This window comes from Parambassis ranga, chromosome 13 (genome assembly GCF_900634625.1).
Source record: "Parambassis ranga chromosome 13, fParRan2.1, whole genome shotgun sequence".
Lineage (NCBI taxonomy): Eukaryota > Metazoa > Chordata > Actinopteri > Ambassidae > Parambassis > Parambassis ranga.
Window position 1 is genome coordinate 9,987,116 of NC_041033.1, and position 23,323 is coordinate 10,010,438.

At 40.4% G+C, this 23,323-nt stretch overlaps 1 protein-coding gene across 2 annotated transcripts in view; it reads left to right on the top strand.

Moving 5' to 3' along the window:
• Window positions 1-23,323, top strand: part of gdpd5b (glycerophosphodiester phosphodiesterase domain containing 5b) — a 36,351-nt gene that overhangs the window by 2,442 nt on the left and 10,586 nt on the right. For both annotated transcript variants that reach the window (XR_003671585.1, XM_028419504.1), the window contains exons 2-5: window positions 11,424-11,597; window positions 21,530-21,633; window positions 22,762-22,855; window positions 23,025-23,084. Coding sequence is in view for 1 of the 2 variants with exons in the window: in XM_028419504.1 (XP_028275305.1) it covers window positions 11,481-11,597; window positions 21,530-21,633; window positions 22,762-22,855; window positions 23,025-23,084 (375 nt within the window). In the remaining variant the exon portion in view is untranslated. The remainder of the gene's footprint in view (window positions 1-11,423; window positions 11,598-21,529; window positions 21,634-22,761; window positions 22,856-23,024; window positions 23,085-23,323) is intronic.

The window sequence follows — 23,323 nt, forward strand, 5'->3', positions numbered from 1 at the left end:
AAGTCCAGCTCGTTCTGTCACTCACAAACACACCTGTGTCTATCCCCTAAGGCAGCGGTCCCCAACCTTTTTTGCACCACGGACCGGTATCATGTAAAACAATATTTTTACGGACCGGCACAGAAAAAAATATATAAAATAAAAACAAAGTGCATACAATGACAACTTACTCTTATGCTTAATTAGTGGGAGCCTTTGAGCTTTCTCAGCAATGAGGCGGTCCCATCTGGGGATAATGGGAGACAATGACACCCGAAGCGTGTTTCTTATGTCCAGTCCACTCCGTCATTTTGTTTTGGCCGTCATTTATTGCTTCTGTCCTTCTTGTTCACGTTTTCTTCTTTCAAAAAACTCCATGGCTTGTCTTTTAATGCAGGGTGCTTGGTCTTAAGTGCCAAAGCAGTTTTGAAGGCTTCGCCACATATCACTCAGAGCGGACTTGGTGTGTGAGAATCACCTGTTGTAATAAATCTGTATTTTAAATAGGACTCCTGATATAGTCTTTTAAATGCAGGTTTCTTTTTCTTTGAAGGGGTAGGCTCCTCTTCTTCTGTCCCCTCGTTAGGTCTTTCCCCTTTCCGAAGAAGCTCTCCAAAGACGTTTTTTATTCATGTTTGCTGCTTTTAGGCTTAATTTTGGGGCCGTATCCCGTGACCGAGGCCAGCGTCTGCAGGTGCTTAAAGGCACAGGCGGATGAATCTGATCGATTTATAAATGAAACAGCTTTCAGACTCAGATAATGAATAATATATTTTTTTGCTCAGTCGTTCTGTGCGGCCCGGTACCAAATGACCCACGGACCGGTACCGGTCCCCGGCCCGGTGGTTGGGGACCACTGCCCTAAGGCACATATGTCAAAGTCAAGGCCCGCGGGCCGAATTAATTATCTATGGCCCCCGGGATGATATTTGATTAGTATTAGAACCGGCCCGCAGGCCGTAGCCGCCCGCTGGTGTTTTGCACGCACCAATACTACATTTCCCACAATGCAACGGTAACCCGCGAACTCACTGCAGCGCAGCAAGCGGACTTCGGCTTCATCATTCATTAGCAGTCAGAGCAGATGTCAACTTTCAGCTACCTCCTCCCCAAAAAATGGCTAAACGGAAGGTGGATGCTGAGAACAGAGGGTTTCAAGCTCAGTGGGAGGAAGAGTACATGTTCACTGAGGTAAATGGCAAACCTGTGTGTCTTCTGTGTGGAGAAAGTTTGGCTGTAATGAAAGAATACAATTTAAGAAGGCACCATGAAACGTCTAAGAAACACACAGACAAAGACAAGAATATGGACACGGAACAAAGGCTACAGAAGAAGAATGTACAGGACATGTGATTTTTCTTTGAAGGCAGTTTGTTCTTGCCAATTTGTTTTTTTGGCCCTCTGTGTATTTGACTTTGACATCCCTGCCCTACGGATAATGGACATGCACAAAGAGCTGGCACTGTTCTGAAGTGTTTTCTATAAATTTGTAGCACCCAACTGAAAACATTGGATTAGCACATTCTTCCACTCAGTGGAAACAATAGCAAATGCAAAAGTAATGAATAACTCAATTTTAAATTAAGGAGAAAATGAGATGGTAAGCCACGGCTACAAGGCTGTGTAAGGACTGTGTAACTGATACAGTACTGTACCTCACACTGCTACTGGACCACTGCCACATTTTCCTTCTGTTAGTACATTTCTCATTGAACAGGGTTGCTATCTGTAAAAGAGCACTTAACAAAAAGAGCTAGCCTGAAATTGGTGCTGTGGAAAGGTGTGGTGTGAGGCTATCATGTAAATGATTTGACCCAGTGTCAGGTGCATGCTGTCATGTAAAATAATCTACTGTGAGGGGACAGATCTACCTTGTACTATAACCTTATACTATAAAGATTGTTTGGCAGAAATCACATTATCCACAAGATAGAAGACAGCTCAGACCTTGGTCAGCATCCTATAGACTTTAGTATGTCAATAAGTGGACTGTGGGGGCTGAACGTTGATATTGTTACTCATAGGTATGAAGCTGATTCTCTCCATGACTGTGTAACAGTTCCTAGCATGATTTTACACACCGTACCACAGAGCTGTTGGTTTAACAAACAGGGGTTACCTCACTTTTCAACACAACTGGTTTGTGCCAGCTCCAGCAGTCAGATTACCCATTTGACTGAGTGTTATTTCCCCTTAGCTCAGAGAAGGTCGCGGGCCCGCAGGTTCCTGGGTGATGTATTTGTTGCAGAGCCCTGCTTTAAATGTATCGACGTTTCCAATGCACAGCAGATGCTGGATCCTGTAGTGGCAGTAAATGGACAGGGTTTTTTCCAGCATTATGTAAAACCAATGTGAGGTTGCTATCATATGAATTGTTCACAGAAAATGTAGCAAAGCCGTTTTCTGTCTTATTTGCACAGGTCACATTTCTAAAGCTAAAAGGCTTTCATTTAAACCTCAGTAGAACACTAGAAGCTTTGGTTTGCTGGTCTGCAACATGAGCTCCATTCAAAGCCCAACACTCAAACTAACTGGGTGTTATGTCAAAGCTGAGTATCCCCTTTGAAAAAGACAACAGTACTCCCTTGAATGGGTGAGTCTATGCTTTTCTTTCATTCTTTGTAATATTCTTGCCACAGTTGAACACTAACCACTGTAGCTGTGAGTTCATGTCTCTCTGTTACACCTTTCACTCCCAAACATTATAGTCTTAGTAGCTAGTAATGAGTAATTTCAGAAGACAGACTGTTTAGTTACTGCATGTAAAAAAAGTTTTGATTTTTGTGTAATTAGCACAAACATGGTGACATTATTTATATATAGAATATAATATACTTTATTAATCCCTTTGGGAAGGTCCCTTGGGGAAATTTGGGTACCAGCAGCACTACAACACCAACAGTCAGAGCAAGTGTGTGTGTGTATATATGTGTGTATGTATATATATATATATATATATATATATATATATATATATATATATATATATATATATATATATATATATATATATATATATATATGTATGTGTGTATATATGTAATAGGTCAGAATAGAGAGGACGGCAGTGCACTGTGTTCACAGCAGTTATCCACTTAGTGGTTGTCTTCACTTACACACTGTTTTGCAGATAGATGTATGTTGTAAAGACCATTTTGTATCCCCTTTGAAAAAGACAACAGTACTCCCTTGAATGGGTGAGTCTATGCTTTTCTTTCATTCTTTGTAATATTCTTGCCACAGTTGAACACTAACCACTGTAGCTGTGAGTTCATGTCTCTCTGTTACACCTTTCACTCCCAAACATTATAGTCTTAGTAGCTAGTAATGAGTAATTTCAGAAGACAGACTGTTTAGTTACTGCATGTAAAAAAAGTTTTGATTTTTGTGTAATTAGCACAGTCATAGAATTAAATAGGCCAAATGTTCACATTAGAAAGTCATATTCACTACTGCGGCACCTGCTTGTCTGGCCCTGTTTTCAAAGTCTGGACAGCAGTCGCAGTAGAGGACAGAGATGAGTGTGATGTCAACACACAGATGGTGGTGAAGAGCCCTCATGCAGACATACAGATGGCACCTTGATTAAACATACAAGTCTAAGCACTCTTTTCTTGTCCTTCTTGCCTGAGAGAAAACAATCAGGCCAAAGAGGCCTGAGCAAACTGAGCCAACAGTGCTGCATTTGCCCCTTTTGTTTCCGTCATTTCTCTGCATGCCATGGATGTCTTTGTCAGCTGTTTTCTTTTCCAGGCCACAATATCAGCACTAAACAAGTTTTACCTATATGTTTAGGAATTAAACCCAGATGTAACCTCTATGCTTCCTAAAGCTGCAAAGAGGACAGTGAGTTGCACTGGGTGATTAAAATTTCATAAAATAAAATAAAAACTGTATGTCTGTTGCCTTTACATCATTAAGGGCAACATACATTATGTACTTACATTAAATTGACCATTAACTTTGCAAGAAACATCTTCTTTTTAGGCTTAAACAATAGGTTTCAAATGTATACAACTGGTGCTGGTTATACCAGCATGCTCAGCTTAGTATGACAAAAGAAACAAAGTGTCTAATGTCTTATTCAAGCTCAGTCTGATACTGTCATCACTGCTTATTCATCCATTCTTATACCATGGCCCAGGTATGGCCATTTCTGTCAGATAGTCCCCTACACTTTCAGAGCATTTATCACTAATTTATGGATTTTAGTCAGTTTTGTGTGGGCACTGTGGAAACTGACATGTAGCTCATGTCTTTCCAAAAACATCTGTCTTAACCTCCACACATCCAAAATCACATGCTGCCCTGAGGCTGAGATGAGAATGCCTTGTGCACTTACACATTAAGCAGACAACAGTCAGTGTGATCTAGTCTTTAAGGTGATAATTATTCAAACCCACACACCATCAGCTGCCAAAATAGTGGCATGGAAGCACAGACACCTCACAGCAGGAAGGTTTTCAAACCCTACGAATCTGAGTAGGGTATTTTTTGGAAATCCTTCATGTTTTCTTTCAGTCTTTGCACTGAAATATGTCTCTGAGTGGTCTGCCAAATACTCCTCCTAGACACCTGGCAGAGAAGGAAAAGAACTGCATTGCCAGCAACACACCCAAGTCAATTATGGCCAACCTTCCATCCCCAAGGCTCGATGTGGGTTGAAATATTATTGTTCACTTCCAAACTGCTTTATCAAATTCTGTCCCTGTAGCATCTTTCTGGGTAATACTTCATGCATCCAACCAAACATACTCCACTGTTACCTTACAGTGGGTGGCAGTGGCTCAGTGGTAGAGCAGGCCGTCCAATAACTGGATGGTTGGCTGCTCGAACCCCGCTCCTCCCTAATTGTTGTCATGTGTTCTTGGGCAAGGCACTTCACCCACCATTTATAAGTGTGTAAGAATATATCGTCAGTGGTCAGAGAGGCTGTAGGCACACATTGGTGCCATATAGGCTGTCAGTCTCCCCCTGGGGAGCTGAGGCTACACATGTAGTTTACCACCACCACTGTGTGAATGTGGTGTGAATAAATAATGCATTTCAATGTAAAGTGCTTTAAGTGCCCAGCAAAAAAGCACTATATAAGACCAATACATTATTATTATTAATACCTTTGCATGGACACCTTTTTTTAAGACCAAGAAAGATTCTTTATACTGTAAACTGAAGCCCACTCCTTCAAAATTATTTTTAGCTCAATATCTCCACACATTACTTGACCCACTTACACCTCTGTTGTTTTGTCCTCCCTGGTATGAGTGGGAGGATTTTCTCCCCTCTTGCACGTTTTGCTCTTGATGGAAATGAATGAAATGAGTAATGCCACGTCCTCTTCCTGCTGTCAGCATTCTAATTTCAACATACTGATGGACTGTGATTAGATTAATTTTTCTTCGGATTATCACTGACCCATTTTTTTTTTCAGATTGATGAGTTGCCACCCCCCGCCCCCGCCCACTTAAACCACTAATTCTCTTATTTGCTGCTGTCAGCCAGCTAGAAATGTATCCCCCAAGTCCACAGTAATTCTTCTTCTGCTAGCTGGCTTTTCAGCTACAGTCCTAATTATACTGCACCAGGAGTTGGGCTTTTGGAACTCAGGTTTTAATGCAGGGCTGTGTAGCAGCAGCCATCTACTGGTTGTGTCTTTGTCTTGTAAGGGCCATTTGTATGGGCCAAAATGGTGCATTTTTGGTGCAAGGCCGTAATTTTATAGCGAATAAACTGACTCAAGGTTAAAGGTATAATGTGTTCAGGATCAAAAATCATTACATGAGAAACATCTTGTTCAATGTCACAAGCAGGAAGGACAGTAACACCCAACAGCCCCTATGTGTTTTGCAGTATTCTCCTATTTGTCCAGTTTGTCATTTGTCAGGCCAGTACACAACCAGCTCCCAACAAGTATGTGTTGAATGCACACCTCTTTTTTCAACTCATTGTCATAAACTGGAGAGAGCAAAACAACCTTGATGCATTTTACTGAATATTCATTGTATCTCATTGTGTCTGGTATGCTTGTAGGTGAAGCTGCATTATGAAGAGTTTTCTGAAGGTCATTATGCTGAGTTTAAAGAACATGCACTGAAAAAAGTTGTTCAGCCAGCTTACCCAATGAAAATGACATACCAGATCATACATTTTGTAGTTTAAAAAGACATCTCCAATTCCACACACCGGTTTGTACTTGATGTAATGAATGCAGGTAACCATCTGCACCATCTGCACCTGAAAATGCATCCGTAATGCATGCAGAAAATGCTGAGTATTATTTATTTTCCTGTCATCAGCCTTTTTTGCCTCCTTTTTAGTAACTTAATTCTGCACTGTCAGTAACATCATAGGGTAAAGACTGTTAATTTGCATTCATCTTTCAATATTCTGTGCATAGATTGTAAATCTTCACATGTACGTGCATGGTAACCTCTGCTAGCCCTAACAAAGTAGAATCAATGGTGGTTGATTCAACAATAGATTTGTTATTTGTCTTCTAAAGTAAATAAATGCCTGGTTATTTTCCTCCAACAAATGCTTGCAGAAATATCTGCAAACCCAAATATCTGTCCCACTCTTTTCCTTTACAGTAAAACTCAGCAAAACATTGTTTTCTGAAGTATTTTAAATCACTTTCTCTCTACGAGTGCAATAGCTGTCACTTACTGAAACGGCTGACTCGGGCGTCTCTGAGTGGTTTGTGTGGGACTTACTGTCAGGACTCGAGATGAGTTGGGGTTGTGGGATCCAGCCAGTGGTCATTAATTCTTTGCCACACACCACACCAGCTCAAGGGAGTGATATACATTGGGGTTTGGCATTCAATATTAAATGGAAGCATGATAAACGGTTTTTGTTGAGTAATAGGGATGTTTTAAATAACAAACAAGTAAAAAGCACAAATAATAAGAATAAGAAAAGCACCATTTATATTTCACAAACAGTCTGTGGGGCTACAGTAGCCAAATTAATATAAGGCCAACTTTGAATTGTCACGACAGCCATGTACTCTGAATCTAATGTATTATATTTTTTTTCTCTGTGCTTCATCTGAGCGGCTGAAGGCGTATTGTATTTTGAACAGTCGCACAAATATTATGCTTATGTATCTGTGCCTAACCTCAGTTTCGATCAGATCCTTATTCATCTGAGATTTGATCATGTAAGTGCAGTATAACACAGTAACTTCCCCTTGAAATGACCTATTATGAAGGTTTGCAGTTATCCAGGACATCCTTATCTAAGAGTTTGAAACATAATACTAACGTATAATACCTGAACCAAATAGCCTTAGCATGACTCCTGTGTTGCAGGTCTGTCAGACAGTACACAGGAAGTGATAGGGTTACTTGATAATAAGCAGCAACAATGGTTTGTTTATATATAAAACACAAGAAGAGGTGGGTAGCATGAAGTAGCTGTGCCAAGAATCCGGTGTCGGCGGATCTTTCATGACTCAATTTTAAATGCTGCCCGGGCTCTCTACAGCAAGAGCTGTGTGCCGAGCCGTCTCTGCTGAGCCAGCATTAACAACTCTGATGTAATGACTCTCTCTTTGCTTGTTGGGCTTTATCACCCATGTGTCACCAATCACCTCCTTCACAGGCATCTTCTGGTACCACATGGTTCAGCTATGTCTCCATGGAGCTCAGTTACTTAGTATCCACTGCACATTTCAGTAAGCATTTCAGATGAGTTGAACATGACAAGGATCATGAGTAGATTAAGTCGATTCCATTACTCTTTGACTCTTAATGGCTCTTAAATAACTTGGGTGATCTTTGCTTCTTAAATGAAGTGGCCTTTGTGGACCAAATCACAGCATTTTTTTAGCTGAAATGTGTTTACTACTCGGAGACATCCTAGATTACTCTGCATGATAAGATAATGAACTAAATATGTGAGTTTTGGAAATGTTTTGCAACTTTTCAGCTCCAGTTCACTGACAACTGTTTCGTTTTCTCTTCTTGGGAACTCCAAAGAAAATACTTATGAGGCAACTATAGCTACCTTTTATATTACAGTCAACTATTAAGGCATTTTACCCTCTCTCTACAGCACAAACAGTGCAGTTGCAGTGAAGTATTCTCTACGAGGAAAAACATTTTTAAGGATCTTCTCTCTCTCATCAGTCTGTTGTCCATTGGTGTTGCAGTTGTTTGCTGCCTGGCCCCTCGCTTAGTTCCCTGGTTAGAACTAGATAGTGTTTTCTGTTGGGGAAACTGCTGAAGCATTTCCTCCCCTGTAGACTGTTTTCTCTTACTGTAGTTGTGATTGGAGGAAATGAGGCAGCAGAAAAAGGAGAAAAAAAGCTGTTTAGGGGGTTTTTCATTCGCCCCATATTTTCCTCTCCTGTCCACCCAAGTTCAGACCCCCTGTGACAGTCAGAAATGTTAGGAAGGCTTTGATCACTTGTTGAGTTCATTTGTTTCAGTCTGTTTCAGTCATGGAGGAGACCATGAAGATGAGTGGATCTGACAGGCTGTCACAGTGGATAAACAGCATTTATTTATTATAAAATCATATGTGCAGCTATGTATGGAAAACATTTCTTACTTTGTGCTGAATGATTTTACTTTTGGCCCAGTTGTTGTGTCTGTGACACAGTGAGTCGTTGTAACAGTGCAGCCCACACTGTCCATGATAGTTTCTGCGTCTACTGTGGTCAGAGGTGTCACATCTATGTTTGCAAAATATGATGGTGCAACTGTAACTGAGTTCTGGATGAATATTAATCCTTTATGCAGGACATTACTGCTTATGCTGTCTTTAACTTGATGTTTTATTTTAGAATGAATTGTCCCCAGTGGGTCATATGTAACTGATGAGTTTCTGGTAAGTCATGCTAATAAAGGGATTAATTGCAGCACTTCTGTTTTTGCAGCCAGAGGGAGAAATGAAGCATATTAACTAAGAAGTAAAAAACAATGTATGAGGCTCCCATTTAAAGGTGACAGATCTGTTGCCTCAGTGCTGCTCTGACTAATTATGATAATATCCCACATCAAATAGGTGGAATTAAAGGGCTGTTTGATGTGCAGGGGCTACTGAAGCAGCTGTGATGTATGTGTATGTGTGACACTTTTGACTTTGAGGATACAAGCGATTATAACACTGGCATGAATGGAAGCTTATGGAGGTAAACAAGTTGCAACATAAACACTCTTTGCTGTGACAACATGGAGACATTTCTGTGGCTACAGGTTACAGCATTATAATTTGCCAACAGTTACAATGACAGTGTTAGAGGGGGTTGTTATTTTTGCCTTAAGGAACACACCAAATTGTTGCTGTGTCAGCTGCATGGTTGTTTTTCTGCCTTGTAGGCCTGGTTGGCATGCCCAGACATATATCCATGTTTGGAGATGCTCTCAACCATTAATAATGCTGGAGCCTGCCAAAAATCATGTAGTCATGTTGATTCGACGGAATTTGCATGTTTTCTGTGTGAGGAGAGAATTCAAATTAAAAATCAGGATTTTAATTTCAGTGTTTACTAACACACTTTAAAATCAAAACAGTACATTTGTCACAATAATTGTAGGATCCTTAGGGCATATTCTAAAAGTAGGGTTAAATCAAAGGCTGAGTTATTACTTTTTCTTGAATGTAAAATAATTACAATCTGCCAAACGATTGAACTGATCAGTGTATGTATACATTTTAAAAGTAAACCACTCTTAGTAAACAAAAGATTGTTCATGTTTTATCTTTATTATGGGTGTGTCACTTTCCACAGCCAATTTCATGAACCAACATGTCAACCCGGTGAAAAGCTAGTGTGAAGAATGTTATGTCATGTCTTTTGCAGATTTGCAAATGTCATGCCTTGATCAAGGTGTAAATTCCTGACTGATATATAGCTGCTAAATGAGAATGGTGGTATAACACGTTTCCATAGTGGTACTTTAAAGTAAGGTGATTGGTGTACAAACTTCAGAGTATGTTTAACCAGTGGCAGGTCATAGTAGACTAAGCAAGGCTTATTCGTCAGAACACGAGAGATGAGATTTTTTTCCTTCTTTTCCTTATACCTCTGCTGTATAGTATCCACAATATTTGCAAGTGCAGTTGCTTAAATATGTGGTGCAGTGGGGAGCAGACATTTATAACATGCTTCATGGGTTCAAATATATCATTTGAACATATGAAGCAGCACATTGACTGTCACGACCTTTGGAGTCCTGCTGGGGGTTGCCAGATTCATTATACCCTCAGGTCAGGCCCACCCTCCGTAGAGCAGTTTTCCTAATAACAGGAAACATGGCCACTGCTGCAGATGCTAATGAGCAGCTGTCCAGAGCTTGAGACAGCCTGATTACAGCAGGAAGAGTGTAGTTACCATACAGAATTGCTCTGAGACATCCGATGCAACTAAGCTACATGCTAGCTATTTTTGTGCAAACAGCAATGAAAGAGGAATGTTGCCAGTGAAATCTCTCTCTGGGAAACATGTTTATGTATGTGTACACTTTTAATCATGTTTATTTGACTCTCATCAGCAGTGTTTGTTCACCGGCCATTAATAATGCACCATTGAATTGTGCTTTGATAACACCAAGATGCACTTTCAACCCTAGATTAAACTGATGTGTGTCGGTTACATCTGCAGAATAACAGGTCCCACCCTATCCCTGGAGAGTGAGGTAAACTTGTGATAGCAGTCCACACTGCTGTAATACAATTAATTGGTTTTGTAGGTGATTACAGAGACTCATGGCTGAATCAGCAGCAGCTTAATGGAAGACTTGGTTATAACTCTGATTATTCACACACAACACCGTCTGGTACTTCCTGTCATGTTCAATAACACATCATTAGACAAGCATGAAAGGAGTGCTGAGGTTTTCTTTCTACAGTATAATGATGCAGTGCTGCTCTTACTGCTGCTCCTACACACAGAGATTGATAAGTGGAGCCAGTACAGCTACCAGGTGACTGAAGATTTTTATGTAGTTGCTGCAAGTTGAAAGGTTTTGCATAATGTTATACCCATGTGATGCTTGTTTGGCTTTTTCCTTGCATGGCCTAAATATAAAAGTGAGAGATCAGGCCAGCATGTTTCCCATTGGCCCAGACATGCAGGACCTGGGTGATGTATTCATGGTCAGTGTAATTTAATGTGATGTTCAATAGAAGATCGCCTCACCACAGCCTTTTCAATTTCATTTTGCTTTTTTCCTCCCTTGATTATATTGATAAAAGCTCCTAGCAGTCTCAGTTGTCATTGGAAACGAGGGCTCAGAAACAAGGTCTTAATTTGAGGCTGAGCTTTGTATCAGGAACATAGTGCTTTTCAGGCCAGCATGTGTTTTCTATCAAAGAGCCAGACAGCTTACTCCACTGACTATTTGTTTCAGTAGTTGTCCAATGTGGTCTTTGGTGTGGTCTCACCAATTTCGTTGCTAATGTTCAACATTAACATTCTTTGTGTTTCCTTACAGGATACTTCACAGCCAGTGGGATGTTAAAGCTCTGGAAGCAGGACTGACTGAAGGAGCATGGTGAAACACCAACCCCTCCAGGTCTATGAGCGCCAGCTGTGTTTGTCATGTATCACTGGGATCTACGGTTGCCGATGGAAACGCTATCAGCGTTCCCATGATGACACCACCAAGGTGAGAGGGGGAGCCCCTTTTTGTAGAGTTACTACAGTAATTAGAATGGCTGTGTGACTTACTGTGAGTCAAATACATCTGTACCATGCAATATACAGTACATAAAGCACTTTTAGATGTTAGAGCCACCAGGAAACTGTCCTAAAGGCATAGTCGCAACAAATTTTGATTTTGTTTTCTTTTTAATGCACTTCATATGAAGTTATTTATGGTAGGGCATCCTGGCTGTAGTGTTATAGTGACTTATGTGCTGTGCTGCTTATTAGTGGCTTTAGATAAATCTCTCATGTTGCTTCAACAGCCAATCTGTTAATGCATCAAAGAACAGTTGACATTGACCTCTGGCATTGTATGTCTAATCCTTTCACATCTTACACATATACTCAAATGTGACATGCAGCATGTTGGGGGTGGCATGTCTTGTATTTCATCCAAGAAAAATAGGTAGGAAAGACAAGGATTGCCTACATTATAATTACCGTACAAGCAGTGTGCACACTTACATGTGCACAGGAGCTCACGTCACCTCAATGAGAACTGATCATCTTGTTCTCTGTGTCATTAATATTGCCAAGGTCGTTTTCCATGACAGGACAGCGTCTGTCCAGAGAGAGGTTGATACAGAATGATGTATGCAGGCTTTCATTTGGTAGTTTTTAGGAATTTTAAGTCATGCTGACACTAGATATTTAGTTTATCTCCCATTTACTTACCACCTACATTTTGACAGAAGCATCTGTGTAAAAACACATTTCTCAACTTGAATTTTAACTGCTGAGTGTAAATGCTATAATGGCAACTGTTAATTAATTTGAGCCTTTTCACAGCTCTGAATAACAAGATGGCTGTGTAGGAAGTGAGATTTTAAAGTGCTTTGTCACTAGATGTGTTACTCGGCCATAAACAGCCAAACAACAACCAAAAGAAAAAAAACAATGTGCTGTTCTCTAGAGCCCACTCCGGTGGTTGTCTCTCAACATTTACACTCAACAAAAATATAAATGCAACACTTTTGTTTTTGCTCCCATGTTTCATGAGATGGACTTGAAGATCTAAACTTCATTCCAGATACACAATATTACCATTCCTCTCAAACATTGTTCACAAATCTGTCTAAATGTGTGATAGTGAGCACCTCTGCTTTGCTGAGATAATCCATCCCACCTCACAGGTGTGCCACATCAAGATGCTGATCTGACATCATGATTAGTGCACAGGTGTACCTCAAACTGCCCACAATAAAAGGCCACCCTGAAATGTGCAGTTTTGTCTCACAGCAAAATGCCACAGATGCCACAAGCATTGAGGGAGCGTGCAATTGGCATGCTGACAGCAGGAATGTCAACCAGATCTGTTGCTCGTGCATTGAATGTTCATTTCTCCACCATAAGCCGTCTCCAAAGGCGTTTCAGAGAATATGGCAGTACATCCAACCGGCCTCACAACCGCAGACCACGAGTAACCACACCAGCCCAGGACCTCCACATCCAGCAGGTTCACCTCCGAGATCGTCTGAGACCAGCCACTCAGACAGCTGCTGAAACAATTGGTTTGCATAACCAAACAATTTCTGCACAAACTGTCAGAAACCGTCTCAGGGAAGCTCAACTGCATGCTCGTCGTCCTCATCGGGGTCTTAACCTGACTCCAGATCGTCGCCGTAACAGACTTGAGTGGGCAAATGCTCACATTCGATGGCGTCTAGCACGTTGGAGAGGTGTTCTCTTCACGGATGAATCTCGGTTTACATTGTTCAGGGCAGATGGCAGACAGCGTGTGTGGCGTCGTGTGGGTGAGCGCTTTGCTGATGTCAATGTTGTGGATCGAGTGGCCCATGGTGGTGGTGGGGTCATGGTATGGGCAGGCATCTGTTATGGACGAAGAACACAGGTGCATTTTATTGATGGCATTTTGAATGCACAGAGATACCGTGATGAGATCCTGAGGCCCATTGTTGTGCCATACATCCATGAACATCACCTCATGTTTCAGCAAGATAATGCACGGCCCCATGTTGCAAGGATCTGTACACAATTCTTGGAAGCTGAAAATGTCCCAGTTCTTGCATGGCCAGCATACTCACCGGACATGTCACCCATTGAACATGTTTGGGATGTGCTTGACCGGCGTATACGACAGCGTGCACCAGTTCCCACTAATATCCAGCAACTTCGCACAGCCATTGAAGAGGAGTGGACCAACATTCCACAGGCCACAATAGACAATCTGATAAACTCTATGCGAAGAAGATGTGTTGCACTGCATGAGGCAAATGGTGGTCACACCAGATACTGACTGGTTCTGAGTCCCCAGACCGCCAATAAAGCAGAAACAAAATGCACATTTCAGGGTGGCCTTTTATTGTGGGCAGTTTAAGGTACACCTGTGCACTAATCATGATGCCAGATCAGCATCTTGATGTGGCACACCTGTGAGGTGGGATGGATTATCTCAGCAAAGCAGAAGTGCTCACTATCACACATTTAGACAGATTTGTGAACAATGTTTGAGAGGAATGGTAATATTGTGTATCTGGAATGAAGTTTAGAAGTCCATCTCATGAAACATGGGAGCAAAAACAAAAGTGTTGCGTTTATATTTTTGTTGAGTGTATTTACAAATAACAATTATGTTTGATCAAATGTGTCCTTGCTGGATTATCCTTCATTCAATAACCTTGGGCTTTGGACAAAAAGGTTCATGTGACGTTACAATACTTCTTTGTTTTCACTCCTCTGTCATCTTCTGCATTCGGCACATTTTTAATTAACTTCACTAAATTTGTTTTTGCGCAGCAGTTTTTGGCATCTGGATCATTTTAAACATGTAAATGTCTACTGAAACGTACTAGCAGAAGTTGGTCTATTTTAATGCTTTTGATGCTTGTGCTCCTGAGCAGAATATTACAGTGCTTTATCAGCCACATGCCAGAGTAAGTATTACAGCCTACACAAGATGATCCGTTTGTCCTGACCTTTCCCTTTCTCTCTGCTGTTTAGGAAGGACACACAGGTTATGTTGCTGCAACAAACGCAAACACACAGCACATTCCCATGTGTGCGCTCACATGCACTCAGACACAGGGCTGAATGATTTATTTATGCCCACATACCATACTGTAGACCAACAGAAACCTAGCACACCGACACCAACAGTTGTCACTTTACACAGACATGTATGATCTTCATTAAAACAGCAAAACAGGAATGGTTATTTTTACCACTTCATATAAAAACATAGAGATATTGATTTTTTTTCCCCCTCCTGGTTGGAGGAAACTGGATACCATGTAGATCTGTTTCCTTTTGCAAGTGGTGTTCTTTCAGGCCGACTGATAGAATAGTGCAGAGTCAGCGTTCCTTGTTCGCAGAGCTCATCCTTTGTTTTGACCGTGTGGTGTTGGACAGCACTTATCTTGACTCTAGTGTAAGAAGCACAGTGTCATGCACATGTTGACTGCAGTCCCTCCACATTTCTCAATAAATTATTTCCATTAATATTCTTAGCCACCATTTATATCATGAGTGTACGGTCGATATAGATTGAGCATTATGGGGAATATTTCTATACATTGCTGTTGTCATTTAGAATGATTTATTTGTTTATTTTGAGTAACAACGCAGTCATTATCACTGAGAATGCTTCTTAGCCTCTTAGTCGGTGGTGATGTCATATAGGGCTGCATCTTTAACGATCCCAGTAAACACACTGTGACCAATCAAGGGCAGGTATCAGCTACATGTAACTGGACCTGGGCGAATCACAGGAGCGTGAGAACTGAGAATCTCATGTTGAAACAGCTGTAGACTCATTCATAATCCAATAGCAGATCATGCAGTTTCTCTCCTTTTTCATCTTTGTCCACTGTAATGACCCGTTCGGGTTGACTGGCTGTCTTAGTGAAGCTGCTCCTGTCTGTGTTCAAGATGCTTTGTATGAAGACAGCCCACGTCACGCAGTGCAAGCCGATCTAACCTCTCAGTAATAATTGAAAGTATTTCCATTTAGCCAGTCTTTACCATTCAGTCACACAAAGGGTTCAAAAATAGAAGCAAAGCTGCCCTGCCTTCATTTATCAGTGATCTTGTGGTCTCCATTAGCCTTAGCCTGTGAAATGTTAGACAAAGGCTAGATCTAACCATTCTACTCAGTGTGATGCGCATCTCATTGTTGTAGTGCAGCAACAATTAAACTGGATACTAGAAGATTGTTTTCAGTTGTACATTTTTTTTATGCAGTGTTCTCTCATTACAACCTTATAGACATTTACTGGAAATCAGTAATTGTTACCTTGTTTTTAATTGTGATAATTAAATGCTGGTTTTGTATTTACCACCATATTAAATGAAAAGATGCTGGCTGTCTACTAAGCTGTATAAACTCTAGTCTTCCACATGAAAACCAAGCCTTTGAGGCATAAAGGGATTTATGTACAGCTGCACTGTAATATCAGTACATCGCATGAGAGGATTGTAGTTTTATTCTCAAGAATTCAAGTTATTTATTTGAAACTTTACACTAGAGGTTCCAGTGCTATTGGAGTCACTTTAATTTGTATCTGCAGCACATGGTTGCTAAGGGACTGAAGGAATTTATGTTGAATCTAAAGAAATCCACCTGTTAACATTATATTTTTATCTGCTTTAATTACACAAATCCCCAAGCTACCTTCTGCTGTGTTGCTGTAGCTGTGTAAAGTATTACAGTTAGTGGACTGTGTCATAATGGTCTACCTTAAATTAGTAAGCTTAAACATTCAGCATATTATGCAAAGTAGAAAGAACCAAGTGGAAATAAACCAGATTTGTGCCACTTGTTGGGTGAGATGTCCTCCTAAAACTCTGCTTGCTGTCATGTCTTTTACGTTTTTGTGCACTGTTCAGCTATAATTGAATTATGAAGTGGTGCTGCACAGCAAGTGTGAAATGCCAGGGACTTATCTGGATATGCTCAGGAATGTGACAAGCGACTTTGGTGTTAAGTCCAGGGAAGATAGAGGCAAAGAGAGAGAGGCATGTGAGGCTGTGCTGTGCAGTAAGGGCAGCAGTATTTCTGCCTGTGTTCATCTGTGGCAGCAAATTGAAATTCAGCTGCAACCCACAGTATTGGCATCTTAGATGGCTGCATGCTGAGTCATTCTGCCATAGCTAATTGAATGGAACATTTAATTCTTTGACATCTTCTGTATATGTAGCAGAGCTCCGAGCTGAAGTGATCTTGCCATACAGAGGTTACATAATTCATTTGCAGTAATTGAGTGTGCAGATATGCAAATAACAAAAATCTATATTAGTCCTACTACTACTGTAAAAAGCATATTGCAGGGTGCACATAAAGTATATGGATCACATCAAAACACAGTACATCAATATGCTCTGCGCTGTGACACAGGAGCATGCAGCCAAGCACAAAAGCTGTTGCCTTATGAAAAGACAGCTAGCTCTGTGGCACTGCATATTGTGCATGGCACAAGGACAGTTGCTTTGTGTAGTGTAATTCTGAAATAAGAACACAGATAGATGCATCATTTTTGTTCATACTACAAGCTCTGGTAGAAATGTGCTTTATTCACACACTTCCTTGTTTGATTTATAGGCACTTGGGCTATAATCTGTTCCTGTCTACTGACAGGAAGACATCTTGAGAAACACTATTTATTTATTTTTTTATCATGAACATTACATCCTGTTACAAGCTTATAGTTTTTATGCACTTCCAGTGCATGAGAATTATAAGCTTGCAACTGAGTGTATCTGTGTCTATCTATGCAGGCATGCACTGTGTTGTTGAGCATCTGCTGAGCATGAATAATAACCATGCTTTGTATATATGACTCCACCCTGTAGCCTCAGTCCAGTTGGATATGTTGAAGCATTCTTGGAGAGAAGAATGCACACAGATTTAGTCATGTTAGCAGTTTCTTTCAGGAAGAAAGAAAGAAAGAAAGAAAGAAAGAAAGAAAGAAAGAAAGAAAGAAAGAAAGAAAGAAAGAAAGAAAGAAAGAAAGAAAGAAAGAAAGAAAGAAAGAAAGAAAGAAAGAAAGAAGAAAGAAAGAAAGAAAGAAAGAAAGAAAGAATGTAAACATTACAGAATCAACATCACTGACTGATCATTTAATTCTGCAGTCTGTGTGAATATGACTAGGTCTCTATGTGCATCATTGTCTTTGTTTTAATTCAGTCCAGAACTAACTAAGAATTAATGACATCCCCAAAAACTCAAATCATTACAAGGTCTAGCAGGTTTACCAGACATTTTGTGCTCCACCCACTCCCAGCTGACATTTGAAGCAACTTTCACTGGTGATATTTTCTTGGCTTATTCTTGGCATTATCATAAAGGCTGTGTTTGGTGCCAGTTTATTGGCACATCTATTAAACTGAACACATTTCAAGCAAAGTAAAAAAGTGCTTATGGTGTGAGCTACAAAACCTGAAAACAAGCTTCTGTGGCTGAGCTGATATTTGGTTCTTAAGTGGTTCTTAAACCCTAAATATTATCAAACAAAAGATTTAATGGTGCAAGACGGTGCAGTTGGCATAATGTAAACAGTCCAGGAATAGTTTAAGTTATACCAGTCTCATATAAGCTGCTATAACTTAAACTATTCCTGGACTGTTTACATTATGCCAACTGCACTGTCTTGCACATTACATCTTTTGCACTCTCATACCAGTCTCAATAAGCTGTTATAAGTTAGACCATTCCTGTTTACATTATGCCAGTCTTGCACTATACATCTTTTGCACTCTTACTGCATTGTGCCTTCATTTTGTGCCTTGTATTTTGTGTGTGCCTCATTTTTACACTTTATATTTATCTTTAGTTATATGTTATATGTTGCGGAGTGAAGAGTAACGCAATTTCGATTCTCTGTATGTCCAGCACATATAGCAGATTTGACAATAAAGCTGACTTTGACTTTGACTTTAAAAAAACCTGAAAACAAGCTTCTGTGGCTGAGCTGATATTTGGTTCTTAAGTGGTTCTTAAACCCTAAATATTATCAAACTAAATTTAAGGACAGACAGGAACAATGCAATAAACCATTATAATAAATGTGTTATTGGCCGACTCACTTGTAATCCACTAAACTGGGCTTGCTGTGATCCTTTTAGGACGTACAACAAATTCACAGAGGGAAGGAAAAGGTACATTAATAAAGGCTTTTATTGAAATCCTGCGCTGTGGTAGTCCATAGTGAAGTCCCTGTGAAGTCACACTGTAGGTGCTTTAGCTTCTTGTTTCTTCTGTTCTCCCACACATGCCCTCTCTAGGTGCTAAATTACTGGTGTAGGGCGAGTCAGTATTATTAGTTCCACGCTTTTTTGTGTTGTTGTTTTCTTAAGCACCTTCTCTAAAATCTGGCAGAATAAAATATTAAACGTTAATTTGACTTCACAGTAACTGAAGATGTGGAAATGCTGTTTAGTGTGAACAAAGTTAAAGTAGAAGTATTTTCTGTCACATACTACAGAAATATTTTCTATTTTCAGCAGTGATGTGTTTTGTCTATCCTGTTCAATATAGAGTTATATAGCAGTTCAAGATGAATATGTCTGATTTTTAGCATTACAGCTAATGTAGCTGACTGCATTAAGGCTTGAATCTTCCTTCTTTTCTGTCAGATACACACAGGATAGAACCCGGCATAATGGTCTGTCAGTGCACACTCCCACAGCCCACTGTTTCCCAGAGCCTGCGGTATTCTGATAGATTTCTGTTGCCGCACTGTCAGTCTGTGCCATGGGGTCCTTTGCCCGAAGAAAATGCCAGCCATGCAGAATGGTAATGTGATGTCCTAGGGGCAGGCCAAGTCATGTCAAGCTAGACAAGCTCTGCTGCTGTGTGAGCTGGGAAACAGGAAGAGAGACCTAACAACATGCTTACAATAGATGGAGAGATGGAGAGGTTTCTTCAGAAGGATATATTAGTATTATTCTTCACATCCAAACAAAATCTTTCTTAACATGCTGACCATATATAGATACTGTAAGATAAAAGCCAGAGTGTTCCTTTTTATACTTGGCAGCATCATCACATCTATCACAATTCAGAGGAAGAAGTCGGGGGTTGGGAGGGAGGGGGAACAATAACCCCTCACAGGAGGGGTCATTGTTCCAGGTAGTCTCCCAGGTGTTTCCAGGTAGTCATTAAGGACCCTGGGAACCAGGATCAGTGCTTTCTCATCAGTGGGCAGAGCTGTCAAACACACACACAACTCTGTCTCTGGTAAGGATTACAACCTTTCTGTTTCATCATGAAACATATCTGAATGTTAGAAAATAAGTACACAGGCACCAACAGGTTTTTCTATAAATATTTTTTCTAGAAATTCAGATGTGTGCAGACAAACTGAAGTGGCCAGTACCCATATTATCTGATGTAACAGTACCTTCTTACATAATAACATTTTTCCTACTCTGTAGAGCCATGACCAAATATACTGTATTAGGGAATCCACATTCCCCAGGCTTGTTTCCCTTTTTTGTACAACTGATCACCATCATGCCAGAAGGCCAGAAATTAAATACTGGAATCGTTATTCCATCATGATTTCCATATTAAGTCTGATCCTGGTCTGAATGTTGAAATGTGGGAAAGCTTTTTAAAACTAGCTGGAGGCCAAAGCATGACCTTTAAATACTCCAGTCTGTTTAGAATAGTTTAAGGCAGAGAATTTCATATTTAATATCAGCAGAACCAGAAGCTGGTATTAAAGCAGAAGCTTTTAGATTTTGCTCACACTTAAAATGAGAGCAGGTGAAATCATATCTGGCAGACTGTCTTACCTGGGTGTCACATCAGCTGGTGGAGGTGATAAGGATTGGATCCTCAGCACCCAGCAGTAGTGTTGAAGCTGACACACTTAGGTTTACTTAGCCACATGTTTTTGCCCACAAACCTGTAATCTTGAGAGGATATTTGGGCACCATTAGTCTAAATGATGTTTTCAAAGAAGCAGATAAACGTACAAGTTATCAGACATCACTTTATTAACCAGTTATCCGAATGCTGTTAGAAACTGTTAATAAGAATTGCTCTGACACCAAATAAAACAGTATATTTTCAAGAGTTTAAATCAAGGCAACTGGACTCAAGGATTGTTTTTTGAAGACCTTTCGCCACTCCCCCAAGTGGCTTCTTCAGTTTTGCTGGAGTGGCGAAACGTCTATACGACTATGACCTGGATGAATGAGAGCATCCACAGATATATATATATATATATATATATATAGAGTTATGAGACTTTTAGAGAAAATACACTTTAAGCAGTTTGTCCTGTCTATGACCAAAATGTGTGTGGCATCAGATAAATAAGCTTCTGTTGTTCCTTAACACCCAGGCTTTATTTAGTCAACCCTGTATGTGTTGTCAGCATTATTAAAGTTGGAAACTTTTGCAAAGTTTTCTTTAAATAATGAGCATTTTACTTTGTATTTCCCAAAGGTCAGAAGGTTCTTGTCTGAGTCGCAGCAAAAATGTTGACATACTGTATTTAAAGCACAGCCACAGAAGGATAAAAATGTCTGCATGCACACATTCCTCTGACTCACCTAAGGGTGTCTCTTCTGTCTGAAGATGTCACCCAGGTACAAAAGTGCATGAGGGATAAGGACAGTAATTAGTCAGCTTGCATGTGAAGTTATTAAAAGTCATTCGCTGCTAATGAGCTAAGTGTATAAGGGACTACTATCTGCAGAGGTCAGCAGCCAGGTTAACACCACATGCTTAGTGTAGGAACTTTAAGTTTGTGAAAGGTTAATTTAAAATAAACTTTGCTTGTCCTTGAAGGTGTCTTGGTGAACTGCTAGATAATATAATCATCTGTCATATAGTGAAGGTCTGTGGCAGGATTTGCAGGATGTGCGTTCTGAATGGTCAAAAGTCATTAAATATTATCTAACGTAGCTGTGTGTGTTTTTGTGCAGTGGGAGCTGCTGTGGTCCTTCATCCTCCTCAGTACCTTCTGTTTGCTCCTTGTCTGGACCTACTTCTGGTGGGAGGCACATAATGACTACAATGAGTTCAACTGGTGAGTACACAACCAACCTGAGAGTGTCCACCCACCCCCCCACCGATTTCAGCACTAAACCTGTGTGGACAATTCTTTTGTTTCATTTGTGTGTTATTCTCATAAGATTATTTGGAACATCCTTTTTATGAGAAAATGTGGCTGAAGGTTTTGTCATAGATTCTTCAGAAGATTCATTATGGTAAACTGTGTGTTGGTTAAAAAATCTTCATTATAACATGCTGCAGTGTCTTTTATGTCACATACCTTGATCTTTCTCTCCATCTCCTGTTCCCCTCCCCCTCTCCTTCTGCTCTCAAGGACCTCTACAATGTCACCTTTTCCTCTTATTATTGTCCTCTGCATCTATTAGCCTGTGTCACATTCCTGTCTCACATTTCTGTCTTGCTGTTGTTTTTTTGGTGATATTGCTCTTCACTATCTCTCATTTTTCCTTTAATATTAAACCAACGCTCCAATAGTTCTGGTTTTTGTGGTGTGGTTGTCTTCCAAGTAACCACACCGATGCCATTCCTGCACTCGTGTTGTAGTGATTTAGCAGCATGGAGCGTCTAAGCCCACTTGCTCTAAAAAGGCATTCATAAGGGGCTAGGAGCATCTGTATTGTGTGACCTTGCAAGAGTTCTGTGCCACTGCACTCACTGATACTTCAAAACACACACCAGTCACACCTCAGAGCGACATGGTTATGTTTATCTGTGTGTGCGATAAATGCAGGCTCATATTTGTTGTTTCTTTTGCTTTCTGGGGCCCTTACAGACATTTCCCATAAGGTAGAAAGCAGTTGTCAAAAATGTGCCAATCAGCTGGTAATAATGACAATTCCATAATCTCTTTTGTCAGAATTCTCCCTGTGGCCCAACAGTAGTTTTTGCAGACACATTGCAGTGCCTGTTTTAGCTTTATGCAACAAGATCTGCCTTTAAGTCAAAGGCCAGTGTTTATTCAGTCTTTGGTGTCCAGCTTTCTATTCATGGAAAGCTGAAAACTCTCTTGCAGCTTACTGTTGTTCTGAACTGGTAAATTCAAATTCAGCTGCTGTCTTTTTTGCTATTATCAGATTATTCACAGTTAAATGTGGCTAAGTGCTCATGAAAAATCACATTCATAGCCCTCCTGTTTCTGCAGGTTCTTGTACAATCGCTCTGGGGAGTGGAGTGATGGCACCATTCCCATCATCGGCACCACCGCTGCTGGCTTCACCTACATCACATTTTTAATGGTAGGTCCCTTGCCAAATAACACCATAATAATTCTTTAATAAAGCAACTACTGGCTTGTTTGCATGTGTTGCTAGGTGTATATTCTTGCATAGTGATGCTGAGCATGTTCAGCTGTGTGTGGCAGCTTTGTGTTATTAAGTGAGTTTGTCTTTTTAACTCTGTTTCCAGGTTTTAGCACTTTGCCATGTTGCACTTGGACAACAGTTGAATTTGCACTGGCTCCATAAGGTAATGTGTGACAGAGAAATTGTGTTTTATGTGTGGTTGGTGTTAACTAGGAGGTGTGTGTACTCGGTTATTGCTGATCAGCTGAACTTGTCTTGAACTTACAGTTTGTATCAAGTTGTCCCAGAAGAGTTGTGAAAGCAATGCCCTGTTTGAGAATGCTATCAGCAAACCAAATAGAGTTACCAAACACTGTCTGGGCTGTGTAAGGGCAGGGGAGGTATTCGGGGTTATTCTGTGGT